The following is a 20,292-nucleotide window of genomic DNA, read 5'->3' on the forward strand; positions in this document are numbered from 1 at the left end:
TCAGCCCATTTCTTAAATTGATCTTGTCAGCATATCCTTCTATCTTTTGGAAACCGTTGTTTTACCCTCAACTTCAAGAGATTTCTTTTTTTAAAATAATGTAGTATGTAACTATGGATTCAGTGATCATTTCCTCTCTTTTTTCATATATTTTTTACTTCCAGAAAAATTTCTGTCTTTTATCTAACATCTCATTATTAGGACACACTCTTCTGTTTACTCTGCTCAAAAAGATAACATAAATGCAATAAAAGTAATCAACAGGAGCGGAAGCTATAGGGGAGAGGGCAGGCTAAGATTCAGAGACAAGAAGATGATACACAATGAAAACATGAAAGACCGAAAAGAAGGTTGTTGAATAATGTAGGAGTAAAATTGAAGCCAAGTTTAGAGGTAGTGAACAGCCAAGATACTATCACTTATATGACTGTTCTTTCCTTTTACACTATTGACAGCAAATAAAACAAACAAGCAAATCAACCAAAAACAAAAAAAAAGCTAAAGTAAAACTAAAGTAAAAAAAAAAAGAGTGCATGTAAACAGACAGACAATTAAAAAATCTTCCAAGAAACACCATTGATCATCTTACCAATTGTTGAAAGTCAAAAGTCTTTTTCTTTTTTAAAAAAATCAGAAACGAGGTAAAGGTGCCTACTATAAATTCCTGTACTCAAAATTGTATTAGAAGTTCTCATTAGTATACTAAGATTTTTTTAAAAAATGAAAACAATAATACTTGAAAAGGAATGAATAAAATCCTGTATTTGCAGAGAATGTGTGACTATATAGAAATACCCCCAATATGATCAGATATATTTTTCTATTCCTTATTTTACTAATTTGCTCTTTAAATCCTTATTTCCTTTCCTCTGATTGCCTTAGGCTTATTTTGCTCTTCTTTTTATATGGCTGATGGTGAAAAATTAGGTTATTGATTTGAGAGCTTTCTGCTTTTTTAATACAGACATTTAAAGCTATAAATTTCCCTCTAAGGACTCCCTTAATTGCAACTCACACATTTTGATTCATCGTATCTTTATTTATATTTGTTTCATATATTTTTTTTAATGTCCCTTTTGCTTTCTTCTTTGATCTGTTGGCTATTTAAGAGTACATTATTTAATTTCTACATGTCTATGAGTGTCCCAAATTTCTCCCTATTATTAGTTTCATTCCATTGTGGTCAGACAACCTACTTTGGATTAGTTCTATCATTCTATCATGTATTGTGGTTTGTTTTATGGCCTAGCATATAGTTCACAGTGCAGACTGTTCCAAGTTCACTTAACAAGAATATTTATTGTACAGTTGTTGAGTGTTCCACAGTGTTAGGTACAGTTTGTATTGTTTTTCAAGTCTTCTACCTTCTACCTTGATTTCTGCCTCATTGTTTTATTTATTATTGAAAATGAGATGTTAGAGTATGCCACTATTACTTTTTAATTTCTAGATATTTTATTCTCAAAAAATAGATATTTTATGCTGAAAAACATAATTGTTTTACACAATTGCTTTGTAAAACAGTTAAGACAAAAAAGGAGAAAAACTATGCATTTATATTGTCTTTTATAAGTAGATAATTATCATCACTGAAACTCTTTTTATTTTTAATGTGGATTTGAGTCACCATCTGGGGTCATTTGCTTTCAGTTTGAAGACAACTTCCTTTAGCATTTCTTAGTAAACATGCCTGCTGGTGACAAATTCTCTCATTTTTTTGTCCATCCGAGAATATCTTTACTTCATATACATATTTATTTTGAAAGATAGCTCTGCTGAATATGATTGTTGGTTGACAATTTTTTTCCTTGAGCATTTTGAATATGTTATCCCACGTCCGTCTGGCCTTCATTGTTTCTATGAAATTTTTGCTGTTAAGTGATGAGTCAATTTTCTCTTGTTTTTAACATGTTCTACTTGGTTTTGGCTTTCCGTGTTTTCACTATGATGTGTCTATTTATGAATATCTTTGTGTTTATGTTCTTGGAGTTCCTTGAGCTTTCTGGATGTATAGACTATTTTTTTTTTAATTCAGGTTTTCAATGACATTTTTTCTGTTTCTTTCTCCTTCTCCTCCCCTAGTACACTCACTGCACATTTGTTGGTGCACTTAATGGTGTTATACACTTTTTGAGGCTCTACTTATTTCTCTTTATTCTTTTTTTCTCTCTGTTCTTTAGTTTGTGTATTCTTTATTGTTCTGTCTTTGAGTTCACTCATCACTTCTTTTGCCAATTCAAGTCTACTGTTTAGTCACTCTAGTTAATTTTTTATTGTCCCTCTCATGGGCTGTTTCTTTTTGCCAGCTATTTTCCCCCTGTGGGTCATATTTTCTTCATTCTTTGCATGTCTCATAATCTTCTGTTGGAAACTAGGCATTTTAGATAATATAGCAAAACTGGGTACTGGCCTCTGAAGGCTTATTTTATTTGATTACTTGTTTAATGACTGACTGGGTTGTTTTAGTGAAGTCCATTTCCCCCTCTGTGGTATTAAACCCATGATGTTTCACTTCAGGGAATCTCAAGCATGGGTATGTCCACAGTCACTTTAGAATTACAATTGTTTGGGCAGGGCTCCCCTTGATTGCCTTTTCCCCTGACCATGTCTAGCTATTGAATTCCACTAATTTCCAACAGGATTTCTTTATTGTTTGTAAGGCTGCCTTGGAACCTAAATTACTCTACAGACTAATCCATTCAAATTTGATCTCCTTTGAAAGAGTAGTTTCCTAGGTCAGAGTTTCAGATTAGTTCTGACCCAAGTGAACTCCATAGGCTCTCTCTTTCCAAGATTCCCTGCTTTCCACCGGCCCTGGGCAAAATTCTGAGCTATTGGCTCTGGAGCTGGTGTGAAGATTATGGCATGTTTCTCTGAGAGACAGCTAAACCTTAGGACAGAGCATATGATGCTGGGGGAAAAATAGCCTCAAGTCTTTTTGGCTTGCCTCTCCAAGTGTATAGTGGGCTAGAGAAAGGGCCATTGAGGCTCTATATTCTCAGTGGCACAGTGCGCATGAGTAGGGACCAGGAGGAAGAAAAGAGTCCCCGCCTCTTGACCATACTGACTTAGAACTTAGCTTGAACAGTAGGTAACTTGGAACAGAATGAGAATGTCTGACATCCCACCTTTCCCCCAGAAAATCATCCTCCAACTGCTCGCTGTAGGGAGAGGGACCCCTGTGTTCTTGGCTAAACCAGTTTGGAGTAAAGTTCCTACCTCACTGAGCTGAGACAAGGAAGGACGGGAGTGGGTTCTTGTTCATGCACCAGAGTCTTACCATTCTTACCAAGCTCTAGTCGATTTTCTTGAATAAATGTTTCTTTGTTTGTTGCTTGCCTCCAGATCCATTTCCAGAATCTTTAAATGTTTTTCCATTTATAATTTTCACCAGTTTCACTGGAAAACACATCTGTAGAGCTCCTTTTCTATCATGCTGAAATGGAATTCTCTGATAAGATACGCTTTTATAAATAAAAAGAAAGTCTTAGAAGATTGCTGAAGCTAAAATCAATGTATAAGACAATTAAATTTTATATACCAGCAGCAGTGAGTTGAAAATGTATTTTTAAAAAGGTAACTAAATTTCAACAGGTTTACTATCACAATAAACTATATACACCAGCAAAAATAAATCTAACAAAAAGATGTGGACATTTTTATAAGCTAAAAACATTTAATTGACATATATTGAAGAACATAAAGAAATAATTGTCTTAATGTAGAAAACTGATGATAAAGATGTAATTATTTCAAAATTGGTTAGTATTTCAATATAACTTCCACCAAGTTTCTTACAGGAATTTTTATAAAACTTTATAATCTGATTCTATATTTTTCAGAGAATAGCAAATGAACAATAATAGCCAAAATATTCTTAAAGAACACGGTATGAGAAAATGCTGTAACCAATATCAAGATTTATGATAAAGCTTTCATACATAAGAAACAGGGTATTTATGCAGGGTTAGAGAATCAGATTATTGAAACAGAATAAAGATCTCTTAAAAGAATGAGGAAGCATAAAAATTTCATTTGTGAGAAAATGATCTTTGACGATCAGCAGGTAAGTGATAAGTAACTCCATAATTAACATTGAGAAACTCAATTTTTAGCATAGAAAACAATCAAATTAATACAACAACCTAAGAATAATTTTATATAATTAAGAATTTTTCAAATAAGGCTTGAAAACACTAATTATAAGAGGTTGATAAAATAAACTATATTAAATTCAAAAATTTAAATGAAATGAAAAGGCATCATGAGTGTTAGTGAAGAAACCACAACTTTGTAGAAGATATTTACAACATTTAAGATATAAAAAATTATTCCAAGAACATTAATTTGAGCTTTGTGAAACTGCTAATATTCTATGGTTTTTGATGTGTAAAATAATGGCAATTTCATTCAGCCTAATGAAAGAACTCAAGTAAATTGAAAACAAATACAATTACCAACCCAAAAATAGGAAAAAAAAAAAAAAAAAAACAACAACAGATGAGTAGGTAAAAAAGGAATTGATGTTGCCTGGAACTGGCAGGTAAAATTTAGCAAGAATAACTCATAGACTTTCTTTACTCAGTCAACAATTTTCTGCGTGTAGAAAGGAGAGCAAGATAGGCAAATTCCAGGATTAGTAAAAAAATATATATATAAGTATGAATTTAGTGCTAGACCCACCAATGCTTTTCTCAGTAGTAAAAGAGATAGCTTTGTTCTGCAGCAAGGAATATTCCTGTTGCAGTTTCTAAATTATTATAACAGGCTGTTATAGAAGCAGAGTACGGAAAGATTGTTTCTCATAGAAATGTCAACCACAAAAAGACAATAGCCTCATTTCAGTTTTATTAATTGTCCCTTGAAGAACAAATTCTATCTTTTGTTTTGAACTATCATGTATAAAACCATCCAGAAATGTTCTTTGTACTAATTAGCTGTACTCAAACTTGTCACATACTTTCTGAAAATATAACACAACTATATATTCTATATCTGTTTTGAGATAATGTTCCTTGCTTTTAGCTTACTGGTGTTTCCATCTAAGTCATGACAATAAAGATTACCGGATCATTTGGTGTATAACTGCTTAACTCCATTAGAAATCTCTTTTTCTCAGTATATTCAAATTACTATATAATGATGTACAACCAGAAGAAGTTCAGAAAACAATTGTTAAATCAGAGTGCTTTTTCTATTTGACTGCTTATTAGAAAAGCATTATAGGCCTGTTTATATCTTAAACAAAGCAAAATTAAATATAACCATACATCTATTTTGGAGAATGGCTATCAATTTTTGGAAATCCTAGTATAGTGCTATATGGTACAGTAGTTTTACAAAACTTATTTTAAGTCATCTGAATGGGATATCTCACTTAGTTGAGTATTTTGGAAACCAGTAGGAAACTGATGATCAGAAATTGGATGGCAATGGTTTGGAATCATTACTATTACATGCAATGATTAGGTAGCCCAGGGTTTGGGGGTCTGTAATTTGCCAATATTTGAAAAAACAAACAAAAAAAACCCAAATAATTATTTTGCCCAAATAACACTATGCACTTAGTAACCAAAATTGTGTTTATTTGCTTTTGGCTGTAATATCAGTGAGAGTTAATCAGCATTTCCATTTTGAGTAAATGTATATCTTTCAGTAATTAACATGAGAAAGCAGGTTAGCAATTATTATATACAATGTGACTGCAATTCATGAGATGAGGATGAATGACAACAAAATATTTCAACTTGGGGGTGAAGGTTTGAGAACTGTGTATCTAACATGGGACCAATCACTTCTCACTGACCAGTTTTACTTTGAACTGAAGTATATTCTTAAGTATTGCTTAACTGTTGCTCCAGACAACCAGTATATATCTCCATATAATTAACTGTCACGCGCAAAATGGAGCACATGCTTTTATGACTTCTCATTTTGTTCTTATTATGTAACCACTATAGGTCTTCTCTACAGAATTTGAATGTATGTGGCATATCTCCTCCAGGTAGTAAATAGGGCTTTTGCTGTATCTTAATGTGAATGCTCTAGGCCATGAATGACCCTCTTTTTAGGTACCTGTGGGAATCAACAAAGTGCATTGTTTTGCAACTGTGTTGTCATACAGTCTATCTTTTAATACAGAGCTTCTCAAACATGTGTTTCAAATATGATGACATTTTATCCAATCAAATTTGCTTAACCTATTATCAGGCTAAATAAAGAAAATCAAGCTTATATATGGTATATGGAGACAAGATAATATATGTCTTCGGAAGGGATACTTAAGGATTATTTTTGTAAAAGAAATATTTTGCATTTTTAAGGTGATGACGGTAAAACTCCCTTGGTCCATCGGGGGTCCCATTCATTCAACCTGTTATGATTGTCCTGGTCCATGCTGATTGAAAAAGTGCGGGCTGGGCGTGGTGGCTCACGCCTGTAATCCCAGCACTTTGGGAGGCCTAGTAGGGCGGATCACGAGGTCAGGAGATCGAGACCATCCTGGCTAACACGGTGAAACCCTGTCTCTACTAAAAATACAAAAAATTAGCCGGGCGTGGTGGCGGGCACCTGTAGTCCCAGCTACTTGGAGAGGCTGAGGCAGGAGAATGGCGTGAACCTGGGAGGTGGAGCTTGCAGTGAGCCGAGATCGCGCCACTGCACTCCAGCCTGGGCGACAGAGCGAGACTCCGTCTCAAAAAAAAAAAAAAAAAGAAATTGGGATAGTCTTGAGGTTTGCAAAGGGTTCATGAACTAGAAAAACCAGTGTTATTTGAGCAGTCATTTTAAAATGATGCAAATTATTGTAATTTTTACTTTTTCCAGATAATTCCCTCAGTATTTTGGCAAAGCATAATGGATTCAACCGCCAGAAGCAAGAAGTCTATCTTTTACCAATCGTAATCAGTGATAGTGGAAATCCCCCACTGAGCAGCACCAGCACCCTGACAATCCGGGTCTGTGGCTGCAGCAATGACGGTGTCGTCCAGTCTTGTAATGTTGAAGCTTATGTCCTTCCAATTGGACTCAGTATGGGCGCCTTAATTGCCATATTAGCATGCATCATTTTGCTGTTAGGTATGTATTTCCTTCATATCCTACTGGTCACCCTTTTTCTGATTCATAAATGACTGTAAATAAAGACAGAAAACTCATCTATACAGGCAATAACATTCCCTTGGGGAAGAGGAACTTCCTTTCCTTCTCCACGTTTTGAGATCTCTAAGAAGAAGTGAAGAGAAAAAGGGTTGTGGTAGTAAATGTCCAATTGAAGAGGGTTTTCAATGCCTTCTTCAATTCCATCACCAGGAAAACGATGAACAAGGCATAATGGTGGTGGCAGTGGGGAAGGGCTTTTATGTTGTTACAACACCATCTATTGCATAAGAAGAACTCTGGGTGTGAGGCACACCAGTTCACTGCAACAGCAGGCTCTACTATGCCCACAATATTGTTTCATTATAGATTGGGTTGCTGAGTCCATTGGATCCCAAATTTGGTGATATAAAAAGAAAGCAAATAAGCAAACTAAAAATAAGTTTTCTTCAAAATACCATTGCATTTCTCTGATATTTTCCTTGAATATAAACATCAATTTAAAATGACGATTGCAAATTAAGATTCTATAACCTTTTAATTAAAAAAGTCCAATTATAACAATGAGATTAGATAATAGGAAAATAGAAAAACAGGAAAGTCGTATCTTATCCTACCCTTGAGGAAAAAAACACCATAAAGACGGTATCAGTTACTGTCTTTCTTGTTCCATCTGTCTTGCTCACCCAGTGCCTTGGATTTAAGCATCACTTTGATGACATATTTTGCCCCATTAGCCCACATTTGATTTGGCTGATCTGGCTAGTCGGGTATGTTTTCCTTGCCCTTTCTTCACATTCAGGTTTCTCTTCCCAGTTAGAGGCATTCCAGCCCTCCCACAAGACAAGTTGGCCATGAAAATTTGACATTCACTTTTTTTAGAAAAGAACATAATTCAATTGGAGAGTGCGTTGAAAAACTGTGAAAGCCCAAGGACCTAGTTCGCTCCTTTTTTTAAATAGAAGGGAGCTTTGGAACCAAAGGATGTTAAAGGACTTGCTTGAGACACACATCAAGCTAGTCATACTTTCAGTGCTATTTTCTACTTTGTGCCACTCACTCTAATGACCATAACAGTATAAAATGTAGCTTTCACCATGAATATATGCATGCCAATTCTTTTAACCCAGCTCTATCACCGTTTAATAAACCAATAATCTGGAAAGGTATTTACTCAAAATTTAATGTTCATCCTTCAGAAAGATGTTTAGCTTAATTTTCTAGTAAATATTATTAAAGGTGTATGCTCATACAATTTTGTAAAAATACCCCTCTCTCCTAACATATATAGTGTGTTGCTTGTGAAATTATATGCTTGTTTGGCTGACTGTTATTTAATATTTTTCCTCTAGTCATCGTGGTGCTGTTTGTAACTCTACGGCGGCATAAAAACGAACCATTAATTATCAAAGATGATGAAGACGTTCGAGAAAACATCATTCGCTACGATGATGAAGGAGGAGGGGAGGAGGACACAGAGGCTTTTGACATTGCAACTTTACAAAATCCAGATGGAATTAATGGATTTTTACCCCGTAAGGATATTAAACCAGATTTGCAGTTTATGCCAAGGCAAGGGCTTGCTCCAGTTCCAAATGGTGTTGATGTCGATGAATTTATAAATGTAAGGCTGCATGAGGCAGATAATGATCCCACAGCCCCGCCATATGACTCCATTCAGATATATGGCTATGAAGGCCGAGGGTCAGTGGCTGGCTCCCTCAGCTCCTTGGAGTCCACCACATCAGACTCAGACCAGAATTTTGACTACCTCAGTGACTGGGGTCCCCGCTTTAAGAGACTGGGCGAACTCTACTCTGTTGGTGAAAGTGACAAAGAAACTTGACAGTGGATTAAAAATAAATCACTGGAACTGAGCATTCTGTAATATTCTAGGGTCACTCCCCTTAGATACAACCAATGTGGCTATTTGTTTTAGAGGCAAGTTTAGCACCAGTCATCTATAAACTCAACCACATTTTAATGTTGAACCAAAAAAAGATAATAAAATAAAACAGTATATGTTAGGAGGTTATAAATCTTGTGGAGTGTGAACTAAGTATGTGGAGTGTCTAGAAGTCCTTGGATATTTGATATTTACCTGACCACCAGAGACAAAGATTGGGATCCTGGCTAATCCTTAGATAAATGGTTTAAATAGAGGAAAAAATCATAATTAAAAGGTGCTTTCTTAGAAAAAAAAATACGGACATGCAAGGAATCTGCTGCTGATATGTGTCTTCTGCAAGGATTTTTATGAATGCAAATGGTTTTTTCCCCTTCACCAATAAGGATCCCGCCACAAATGATAAAGCAATACTTGGTCTGCTGTACGTTATAACTTTTTGGAGTTTTCAGAGGCCTCCTAGATTATACGGTACGGTGACCATACATTGTACATAATTGTTGGCCCCACTCACCAGAGACTGAATAGCATCTTTAAATATTGTGTCAAGCCTTAAAATATTCACATGTTCGTAATCCATTCCAGGGTGGGGCTTGCCAATTCAGTGGTGGGAGGAGAGAAATCCCATTCAAACATGCTTGTTTTCTAGAAGCAGGATTCCTCGTTCCCTCCTCTTCATCTTGTTCCACAAGGACACAAAGATAAACTGTATCACACAGTGGACTACATAAGAGACAGATGGTTTTATTGCTAGCGCGTGAATTTATTTGTTTAATCCTCGAAATAAATATTTTATTGATGTCCATTAATGCTTTTATTTATTAAGGTTGGTAATCTATAGATTAAGGGGATATATGGGAAAAAACTAAATTATATCCATTAATAATCCTTTAGATTGTTTTATATAAATATATATACAATGAATGTTTAATACATGTACATTTTGATGAGATGAGTATGGCAGGCAATATTATCGAAAGGAGAACTAATAGTCTCTTTAGAGTAGAAAGTGTTATTGTAACTGGTGATGGCAGGAACAGCATTTTCCCAGAGAAACTTTTGGACTGTTTTCTATTTTGTTCATAATCCTAGTATTTGGTGTTTTTACTACAAGCACAAACATCCTAAAGTATATTGATTCCTGTGAATATTTAAACTCTAGACTTTTAGATACCTACATCATGCCCTGCCCAATAAACATGCTTCAAGTTACCCCCACAGTTTTAGAGCAGGAACTGATTTGTACATAATTTCACTGCTTACGTTTTTAGCACTCCTATCCCTGATATTCATGGTGATGCACAGAATGTCTTAGAATCCAAAAAGGAACAGCACTAGAAGATGTGAGCATATTTAATTTGTAATGCAAACCTGCCATTTAGGAGTAGAAAATGTATGATAAAACTCAAGTATTACATGCAGATCATTTTAATTTTCTACTTTGCTTTAATGCAATATTGTTTATTTACTCCATGTATTGTATTCAGAGAAACTCCTGTATTGTTTCCTACTTTGTGAAATATATTTTTATAAATACCTTTGTTGTCATTAATTTTTTTTGCAATCAGTGGAAGATCTATTAACAGAATCATCAACTCAAACTAAGATTCTAGAATACTCAACCAAATCATCCCAAGGGTCACTTTTGTTTGTAAGACTCTTTACTATAAAGAAACAGAGAAGAGAACTGGCTTGCCAGTGATCACACAGCAAGATACCAGCAGGGACATAAAAGGAACGTGGAACACCTAAAGGCTAGTCCAACTGTGTCATTTGGGTCCTTCTGGAAGCAGACGCATTGGGCAGGGAAAACCTGCAGACAAGTTTGCAGACCTAAAACTTCTAACAATAAAGGGATTGGGAGCAGGATTTGGCAAGAGAGTCTTAGACTGCAGTGCAGACCTGGCAACGTCTCTGCCAGTCTGACGGGGGTTCTAGAGTGAAAACATATCCATCAAAGCAGTCAGGCTGTGGTCCTCTGTCATCTCAGTCATTAGTGTGGGGCTGCTAAGAAGAGAACGGTTTTTGACTCAAAAACTGAAGGCACGAACTTCTAGAGGCTACCTCCACTGTGACAGAAACAACATGTTTAAATACTATACTAACAATTTATAACTATCCAGTGGCTTAATCAACTTTTTATTGAGTTTCTGTTGCTGAGAATAAGTCATCTTTTATGCATATTATTACGGCTAGTGAACACTTTTTCTTGAGGTCAAAGGGATGGTCCAAAAGGACTTTAAAATATACTAGAACTTGGCACAGTGTCTAAAGCAAGTGCTTGGTGAATGTAAATTATTATTAGTAGTTGCAGTAATAATCAATAGTAATATTCCAACTATCCTACGCCTTCCAAATCAAGGAGAGATTATTATTATGTTTTATGTATCTCTTGAACATCAGACTCATTTCTAGTGTACTGTGAAGTGCCCAAAGATTATAGACACACAAATATGTCTAACAGAAAAATTACAGTATTTTTTAAGGGGTATAAAATCTATATCCTCAGATATTGGTAATCAACAGGATAATCTTCGTACAGTGGTTTCTGTGAGCAGGAGATAATGCCTGGTGTACCAGTTGCCCAAATATCGCCTAAGTATTCTCTTTGCCTAGGAAGACAGAACGAAAGCTTGAATCTCTTGCTGACTTTCTTTGCCACCACAGTGTCAGCATTTTGCGTTTAAAAGCCTATTTCAGGTCTTGTAACATAGAATAAAGTGACTAATACCTTGATCCTAATAAGATTGACCTATACTTTTAGAGTGTTGTGAATTAAACTAAAAATCTCAGGAACTCTCTCTCTCTTTCTCTCTTTCTTTCTCTCTCTCTCTCTCTCTCACACACACACACACCCAAAACAAACAAACAAACAAACAACACACATTTTGACTTCAGGTTTTACTTTAGCAATAGACTTGCCAGGACTTTCCCAACCAAAAGAGATTAATAAGGTTCCTAACATTTTCTAAGATTTAAGTATCCCATGCTCAACTTGTTAAATAACACATTTTTAAAACTTTATTGAAATGACTATTTTTTTAAAGCTATCTGCATTGTTGTCTGTTTCATCAACATTGACATAGCAGAAACAAGAGTACTCTCTGCTAAATGGAGAAGAACGATTAAGGTGGAGCCAAGTGAGACAAAGTTATCTCCCTCTGCCTACCTCACAATTCAAGGTTTCCACTTAGGGAACTGATGTATCCCTGGGTGATTGGACACAACATAGGATCAATTCAGCCTCTACTCTGCCTATGATTTGATCAAATCATATTAGCAAAATGTCTCTTAAACATCCATATATGAATATTAAAGAGTATTAAGGGAGACATTTCTTAATATTTTTATGAGTATATTTATAAGTTTCTAAACGTTTATAATACGATGATTAAAATATGCTATTTTAAAATTCATGTGTTAACCTTGCCACACAGAATTATGACTTCTAAGGTGTAAGCTTTAAAGTGAAACTGTTTTGAAAAAAATCTGCTGTTAAGTGTATGTGTATATATAGAAGAAAAGGAAACTTAGATTTACTGGTATCACCAGTGAAGCAAGAATGCTTAGAAAGATAGAAATGTGTCTTTGGGAGAGTCTGCTTAATCAGATGCTTAAAGTAAAACAAGTCTCTGCATGAGACTTACAAATCTCCTAGGAGCAGCCGGATTCCACACTGAGACTCAGCAGAGTTCTGGGCTATGCTGTACTTTGGAAAAGGAAAAGCGGGTGCTGAGAGCTAAGTAGCCAATTACTCTTTATAGCCACATAAGGACTGAAGGCAAGTAGGCCCTTCCAACAAGTTGTATTATGCGATCACTGGCTTTGCAGGGAATCTCACGAATGTATAACCTTCTGATTGCCTTTTTGATTGAAAGTTCCATCTGAGATCAGGGCAGTGTAACCAGTAATAAGATTTCAAAAAATCCCATCACTGGCACTGTCGGAAAGGCTGAGCATGACTGAAATCCTATCATTGTCAGTCAAAAAGATAAGGTAACAGCGGGCATCACTATAAAGCTCTATAAATGCACAACTTAAACATGAATATCAACATTAAAAAGAATATATATGTATATCCTTATACATATATTTATAAATATATTCAAGTATATAAATATGCACACATATACACAATTAAGTTACTGGGGATAATTTATAGTTTTAATTTTTCATCTCATAATCTCATGCACTGCCAAAAAATTGAAATTGTGGCTGTCTGTTTTCATGAATCTAAACTTGAATTTAAAAGAAATTGAATTGAAGGTAAAGGGTTTTAAAAGCAGGTTTTTATTTGTGAACAAAATAATGGCTCATAATACCTGGGATTAGAATTAAATATGTCACATTGTGAGGCTGTACTTAGACTTTTTAAATGTCATTGTATTTTTTGTGGACAAAATAATTGCAGAATATATTTTGCAGGAAATACTTTTCTATATTTTTTCAACTTCAGTACAGTTTTATTTGCTATAAAAAGTGTCTTTGCACTGTTACTCAGCCAAACAGTGTTGAATGTATTATTTGCCCTTGTAATTATTGCTTCTTATGATAATTGTAGAAGAGCATGTCTTTATGATCTATCATTTTAAAAATACATTTATTATCATTGTAGTTTTAGTCAACGCAAATTTATGGATTACATGGTATACCGTTGCTATTGAAGATATTCTAGTCCTAGTATTTTGAGCACAGACCTAGTGTTATGGAGGACCATAAAATTTAAAACTCTCCTGACTTGATGGACTATCTGAGGAACAATAATTTTGTCTGCCACATTTATTGAGTATCTATCAATACAGAAATTAAGCTACATGGTTGATACAGAAAGATTAAATACAGTAGCATTCTCAAACTTATTTTCTTTATTTTTAAAATGTACCTAATCAATCTCATAAGAACTAATTGTTGAATTTTTTTAAATCTATGGATAAATACTATTTGAGTCTGGGTTTAAGTTTGGTTGGTCTGACACTAAATCCCCTTAACTTTCAACTAAACAGTTATCTCTGTAATTATAATATGAGACTTTTGTTGATAAGAAATAGAAACTAAGTTATATATGGTGCTATGGAAGTACTGAGGAGGAAGTAAGGGGCCCCATATGGGAAGACTCAAGAAGGCGTCACCAGTGAAATTTTCCAAAAAGACGGGAACTCAAGAATGGGTGCAACAGAAATCACAGTTTTTCCAAATACTGAAAGGGAAAATTATAAAAGGCACCAATGGTACATTTTTGGACATTCAGAAAGATCCAGAAATTAGGTGCTTATAGGACACTCTAGGTTTGCCAAATTGTAGTGTTTTATGGATAGGAAAAATGAAGTTCAGAAACGTTATAAGGAATTTTCAGGGTTAAATTACACATCAAATATGTGAGAGAAACAAATTACACGCTGGTATTTGGGGTCATTTCCTGAGCTGTAATGTTGTAAGTGCTTTTGTATGTATTCTCCTCCTTCCTTTATGTGTGGAAGTTTCATCTAGGTCTCAAGGTTAGTAGGCATTTGCTGGAGAAAATGGTGCCTTTGGGTACTATTTCTCCAACTTGAGTTACCTGCCATCATCTAATTCACATCTTGAATGCAAGTATTATTTCTTGCAAGTATCCCTACTAATAGATAATAGATATTTCTATTATTATCCACAGATTACAGAAGAGGGTTGCTAGGAGGAATATCACAAGATGCTGTCTGAAGAGAAAGACTGTGGAAAACAATGGCTTCAATGAACTCAGAGGTCAGGACCAGAAAAGGAAATGAGAGGTCACCAAAGCCAAACGTTAATTTCTTGGGATTTCTTCTGTACATGCAAAGAACTTCAGGCCATCCTATGATTCCTCATAAATAAGAGGAAGATTTTAACAATTATGCTTTAAGATGGAACATGACAATTTAGGAGTCATTGGGCTCACCCCCTGCCCTTTCCAATGTTGCTCTGCTTTAACTACAGATATGTCTAATGGTTTTCTAAATTTTCTTTAACTTAACCTCTAAAGTTTGAGAGCTATGTCATCTTTGTCAAGTCTGATTGTTGAGTATGTGAATGGATGTTTTTGGCTCAATGTTAGAGCCAAAATTTATAAATAATAATTATTTATACATAATGATATTGCAAATAAACTTTAAAAAAGACCTTTAAACATAAAAATTCTTTTCTATAAAATACATACTAGGTACCAGTAACAGAAAAAGGGTACACCCACCACACTTCTCTTGCCTTTCAAGACATGGAATTAAATTGGATAAATTACAGAAGCAAATAAATGATAAAACAATTGATTTGGCTATCCTGTGGAAGAACTAAGCAGACAGGGTTTTTAAAGCACAGAGAAAGAATATTTATCTAAGTCTACCAAGGCAAGATACCTTTCTTGAGGCTGTGTTAGAATGAGTCCTGGAGGGAAGCAAATCTTGGACAGAGAGTATCAAAAAGTAACGCCAGTTTGAGGTCCTGACATCTGAAAATAAATGGTGATGTGAGGGGATCTCTCAATGGGCTTCATTATTGTGTTTCTCAATGTATGAAATTCTCCAAGTTACAAAAACAATCAGTATCCTTATATGTTTAAGAAATATGTACCAAAGAGTTCCCATTCATCTGGGTGCTGGGAATACAGCATTGAATAGGACAAAGGAGGTTTTTTTTTCAAAGAGCTGGTAAAATGGAAGAAACGTAAATAAATAGAAATACAAAAACTTGATACGATAGAACAAAATAGATGGATGAGAAACTAAATGTTTTACTTACAGTGGACAGAATGATATTTGAGTTGCCATGTGAAGTTTTTGTAATCAAGGAAAACCATAGTAAAGGGTTTGGGAATGTTTATGTTAGTTGTTCTCCTGGACTGAATCAGTGGCATATACAAGAATGAATATGAGGTCCGATTATGTTAAAGGTGAAAGAGATGCAACAGATGTGGAAACCTGGGAAGAGACCATATTATCGAGGTTCTTGTCAACCAAGATAAGGAGCTCATGTTTACTTAATGTAAAAGAGAAGGCAATTGAAGGGATCTAAAAGCAGGGGGATGATATGATATGATCTGATTTATATTTTAAAAATAATCACTCTTGCTCTATATGAAAATCAGACTGTAGGAGACATGAATGAAAGTGGGAAACCCAGATAGAAGATTTTTATCATAAGCCAAGAACATATTATCTTGACTTTATGGAGTGGTAGTACAAATAGAAGAAATACCCAGAATTCACGTATATTTTGGCTATAAAATTGGTAGTAATGGTAGTTGCATTACATGCTCAAAATAAAGATGGAATCTAAAAATAACTCCCAGAGTTTTTGGCTTGAACGACTATGTAATTCGTGGGGCCAATTACAAAGTTTAAGAAGACGACAAGTGAATTTGTTTATCAAAGGCTGACTTCCTAACTTGTCTAATAGTGGACAACAGAAAAGGATAACAGAAATAAGAGTCTTTGTAGAAATTCTTACATGGGGTATGTTAGGGACTGTATTAGTCAGGGTTCTTCAGAGACACATAGCCATTTGGTGAGAGAGAGGAATTTTTGGGAGGAATTGGCTCATGAGATTATGGTGGTGGATAACTCCTATGATCTGTTGTCTGCAGGCTGGAGGAAAACCAGTATTGCAGTTCTGTCTGAGTCCTAAAGCCTGAGAATCAGGGGAGATAATATGTAAATCCCAGTCTGAAGTCAGGAGAAGATGAAATAAGATATTCCAGCTGAAACAGTCAGGCAGAAAAAAAGGGAACAAATCTCCCCTTCCTGTTCTTTATGCCTTCAATGTATTAGATGAGACCCATATATATTGGGGAAGGCAATCTGCTGAGTCCATTGATTCAAATGCTAACCTTATGTGGAAACACCAACACAGACACACCCAGAAATAATGTCTAATGTGTGCATCCTGTGGCCTGGTGAAGTTGCCACATAAAATTTACCATCATAGGGATCATCTAGAAAACATTGCTACATTTTGATTTTTTCTATGTATCAACACCTGAGTCAATGAAGGTCACAAGAGACATGATACATTTCAGAAAGAAAAGGTCAGTTAGACTGATAATTTTATATATTTTAGCTTTCTAGAAATTAAAAAAAAAAGGCTCCACTTCAGTTAATTATTTCATTCTTGGCTGAAGTATGATGGATTCACTTACTGGATATATTAGTTAGTGGAGATGAGGAGATAATATCTTGAAACCTTTATGTATGCTTACCTAAAAGTAGAAAAAAAAGACACATATAGCTTTCTCTATAAACATAATACATTGTCCAGAAAGCATTCCTGAGATATACCCTTTCTCTTTGGACTGAATACTAAATCTCAAGAGAAGAAACATTTGGTCTTTGTGGTTTAGGTATGATAAAAATTACAGAAGAAACACACTCAAATAAATCATTTTTGTTGGTTTACTGCTACTTACTGATAAAGTTGTCTGGTTGATTGGAAGTTTAGGGTTTTGGCACTTAATTAACGTTGGGTGCGTAGAATTGAAGCAATATCCATTGGGAGAGAAAAGTCTTATGCAGAGTAAGTATAAGAAATTCTTATATTAAAGGCTTATTTATGAGAATGCATCTAATCTGTCATGCACTTGTGCTATAAGCCCTATGCCTCATGTGTGGGGCTTGGACAAAGATAGAGAGACATCCTTCTTTTTCAGAGATTACTGTCTTCTGTAGTAGTTTGACACAGCTCTTGTTTTTAAAATGATAGCATTATGTTTATATATATATATATATATATATAAAATACATGTTTTAGTACTTTCAAATTGCCATAAAAATACTGATTCAAAATAATGAATGCTTAATGAGTTTACAGATAGAAACATATTTAGTGAGCTATGCCATAAAAAAAAATTAAGAATTCAATCGGTCATTATGGTGAGAGATGGAACAAACAAAGGTGATATCACAAGTGCAAGGCAGAAAGGCCTGAAGACCCAGAGTCTAGAAAATACATTGTGTGTGTCTTAAAACCTGGCAGGAATAAAGTAAAAACAGAACATTACAGATACACTAATTTTTGCTATGCAAACACCAATTGAAACTAATAGTGTATTAATAAGTAATACCTCTTGTTTTAATATGGTTTGTCCTAGGAATAGAAAGATAATCTTATAAAATAGTTAATTGACTATCAAAGACAAAAATACATACATACGAACATTTCTGTAGGTGTATTTTTAAAAAGTGTGACAGAGTTCATGATCTACTTAAGATAAAAACCCTCAGAAAACTAAGCAGTATGCATAAATGAGAACGTCCTTAAATTGATAAAGGGTAATCAACCCAAATTTTATAATAAATAAAATAGTTAATACAGAATTGTAAGGGAAATTTATTTAAGATGAAAATAAGAAAAGAAAGGCTGTCCACATTGCTTTGGTTCAATATAATATTTAAAGTCCTGACTACCATCAATATCCAAAGAAATGCTAAAGCAGGAACAAAGCTTTAAAGCTTTATAGAAAAGAGGGGAACTGTGTCATTATTTGCAGATAATATTGTCATACACATAGAAAGTTAACAGAGTAAATAGACAAACTATGACTACTAAGCAAGTATTTCAGCAATGCCGCTAAATCTGAATGATTTATCTGATGAAAGGAAAATGCTAATGATGTCAATTATATTAGCAACTTTTATTCTATTATAATCAAAATGATAAGAGAAATTTGTAACGAATTCAATATTTTGTTTTTAAATTCGATTTTAGTATTTGTTGAGCTCTATAATTTAATTTAAGTAAGACTAGTGAAGAGATAAGGAAGGAATAGTATTACACTACCAGGTAAAAGAAACTTACCACCAAGCTATAAAAAATAAAACAAGCAAATGACAATGCACAAAAAAATGAGCAATAAAAACGTATTTGGAAATCTTGCTGCAGGTACAGAGGCAAGCCCAAGTAAATGAACCAAAACTGAAACTAGTTTGCTTTTAAAAATGCAAATGTAAAACAGTAAGCTATCACTCTAAATTTATGGGATGGGTATAAAAATGTGGATACTATCAAGTGTTAGTGAAAACATTAAGTGAGAAGATGCATACATTGCATCTCTTCTGTAATCCAACAATGCCACATTGTGGGGTAAACTCCAGAGAAACTCTTACACAGATTCCTAAGTGAGTATGTTCAGTGTTATTTATTATGTCTTTTTTTTAAAGTGAGGTGCTAGAGGCACTGAATGCATCTGCACTAGGAGGATGGATATTATGTCCTCTTAATAAGTACTAAGAGTTACTATCGGGCATTTAGACATAATAAAATAAATGCACTCAAGCCAGCATGTATTCATTCTGAAAAAATATGTCAAATTAAACATGTAAATTGCAGAATAAAACTTGTAATGAAATAACATCTATACTAATTTAAAACAAATCCACAGAAATATACATTTTACAAAGATACATATCCAATAATATTTATTTTTGCTCACCTGAGAAAAAGTAGCTCATCTACTTGCACTTGAGGTCTAGTAAACAAATTGATACATAAATAAAAATAAGATAATATTAGGTATGCTTAGAAAAATCAATAAATAATACATTCCTTGTACTTGGTGTTTGGTACACGAAAGGAAGTATCACAGTGAGGATGGGAGGTATTCCGACTGTGAAAGTTTGTATGTACTAAAGAATCTAGACTAAAATGGGAACTCCAGCCTATGAAATTGTGCTGTGCAGAACAGGAACCCATATGATTTAGATACGTATTTTCAGTACAAGTTTAGATTTCTAGTATATTTCACATTTGTTGAAATGCCCAGACCTTTTATTTCTCTCTTAGAGGTCACAATCCATATTTGCAAACTAAAAGCTCTTAGAAATCCTATTGCAATAAAATGGTTTATTTGGTCTATTCCTGGATTTCTTAAATATAGTTAATTATGATTTTGTTCACTGAATAACCAATGTTATCTTTCTAAATAGATGTATTTTGTAAATAAAATGTATGCATCACTATTGGAATCGATAGACATTACTATTAGAATCAATAGAGAAACTGAGGATTTTTAAGACATGAAGGGATATGATCAAATCTAATATAATTTTCTTCCTTGTAATAGGATCATATTCAGGATATCACCATCTATTTATTGAGCATCTATACTGCACATAGCTCTGTGATGAGCATAATTGGGAATAAAACAGTAGGATAAGTCACAGACCTTGTTCACACAGAGCTAATTGGAGAGATAAATTTAACATGCTGAGATAATTAGATGATGTGACCTACCACATATGACAGTACGTAAAGGAAGAGGCAAAGTGTGGGGGAGCTGTCAATTGACA

The 20,292-nt window shown here is 34.4% G+C and overlaps 1 protein-coding gene across 5 annotated transcripts in view; it reads left to right on the forward strand.

Moving 5' to 3' along the window:
• Nucleotides 1-15,197, forward strand: part of CDH8 (cadherin 8) — a 379,890-nt gene extending 364,693 nt beyond the window's left edge. For 3 of the 5 annotated variants that reach the window (XM_063612664.1, XM_055298666.2, XM_063612665.1), the window contains exons 11-12: nt 6,826-7,077; nt 8,448-9,684. In XM_063612664.1, the coding sequence (XP_063468734.1) occupies nt 6,826-7,077; nt 8,448-8,941 (746 nt within the window). In that variant the 3' untranslated portion in view covers nt 8,942-9,684. Of the gene's footprint in view, nt 1-6,825; nt 7,078-8,447; nt 9,685-14,651 lie in introns of those variants that run through there. The other 2 variants (XM_055298667.2, XM_055298668.2) reach the window with 2 other exon arrangements.
• Nucleotides 15,198-20,292: the final 5,095 nt, after the last annotated feature.

The sequence above is a fragment of the Symphalangus syndactylus genome, chromosome 11 (assembly GCF_028878055.3).
Source record: "Symphalangus syndactylus isolate Jambi chromosome 11, NHGRI_mSymSyn1-v2.1_pri, whole genome shotgun sequence".
Classification (NCBI taxonomy): domain Eukaryota; kingdom Metazoa; phylum Chordata; class Mammalia; order Primates; family Hylobatidae; genus Symphalangus; species Symphalangus syndactylus.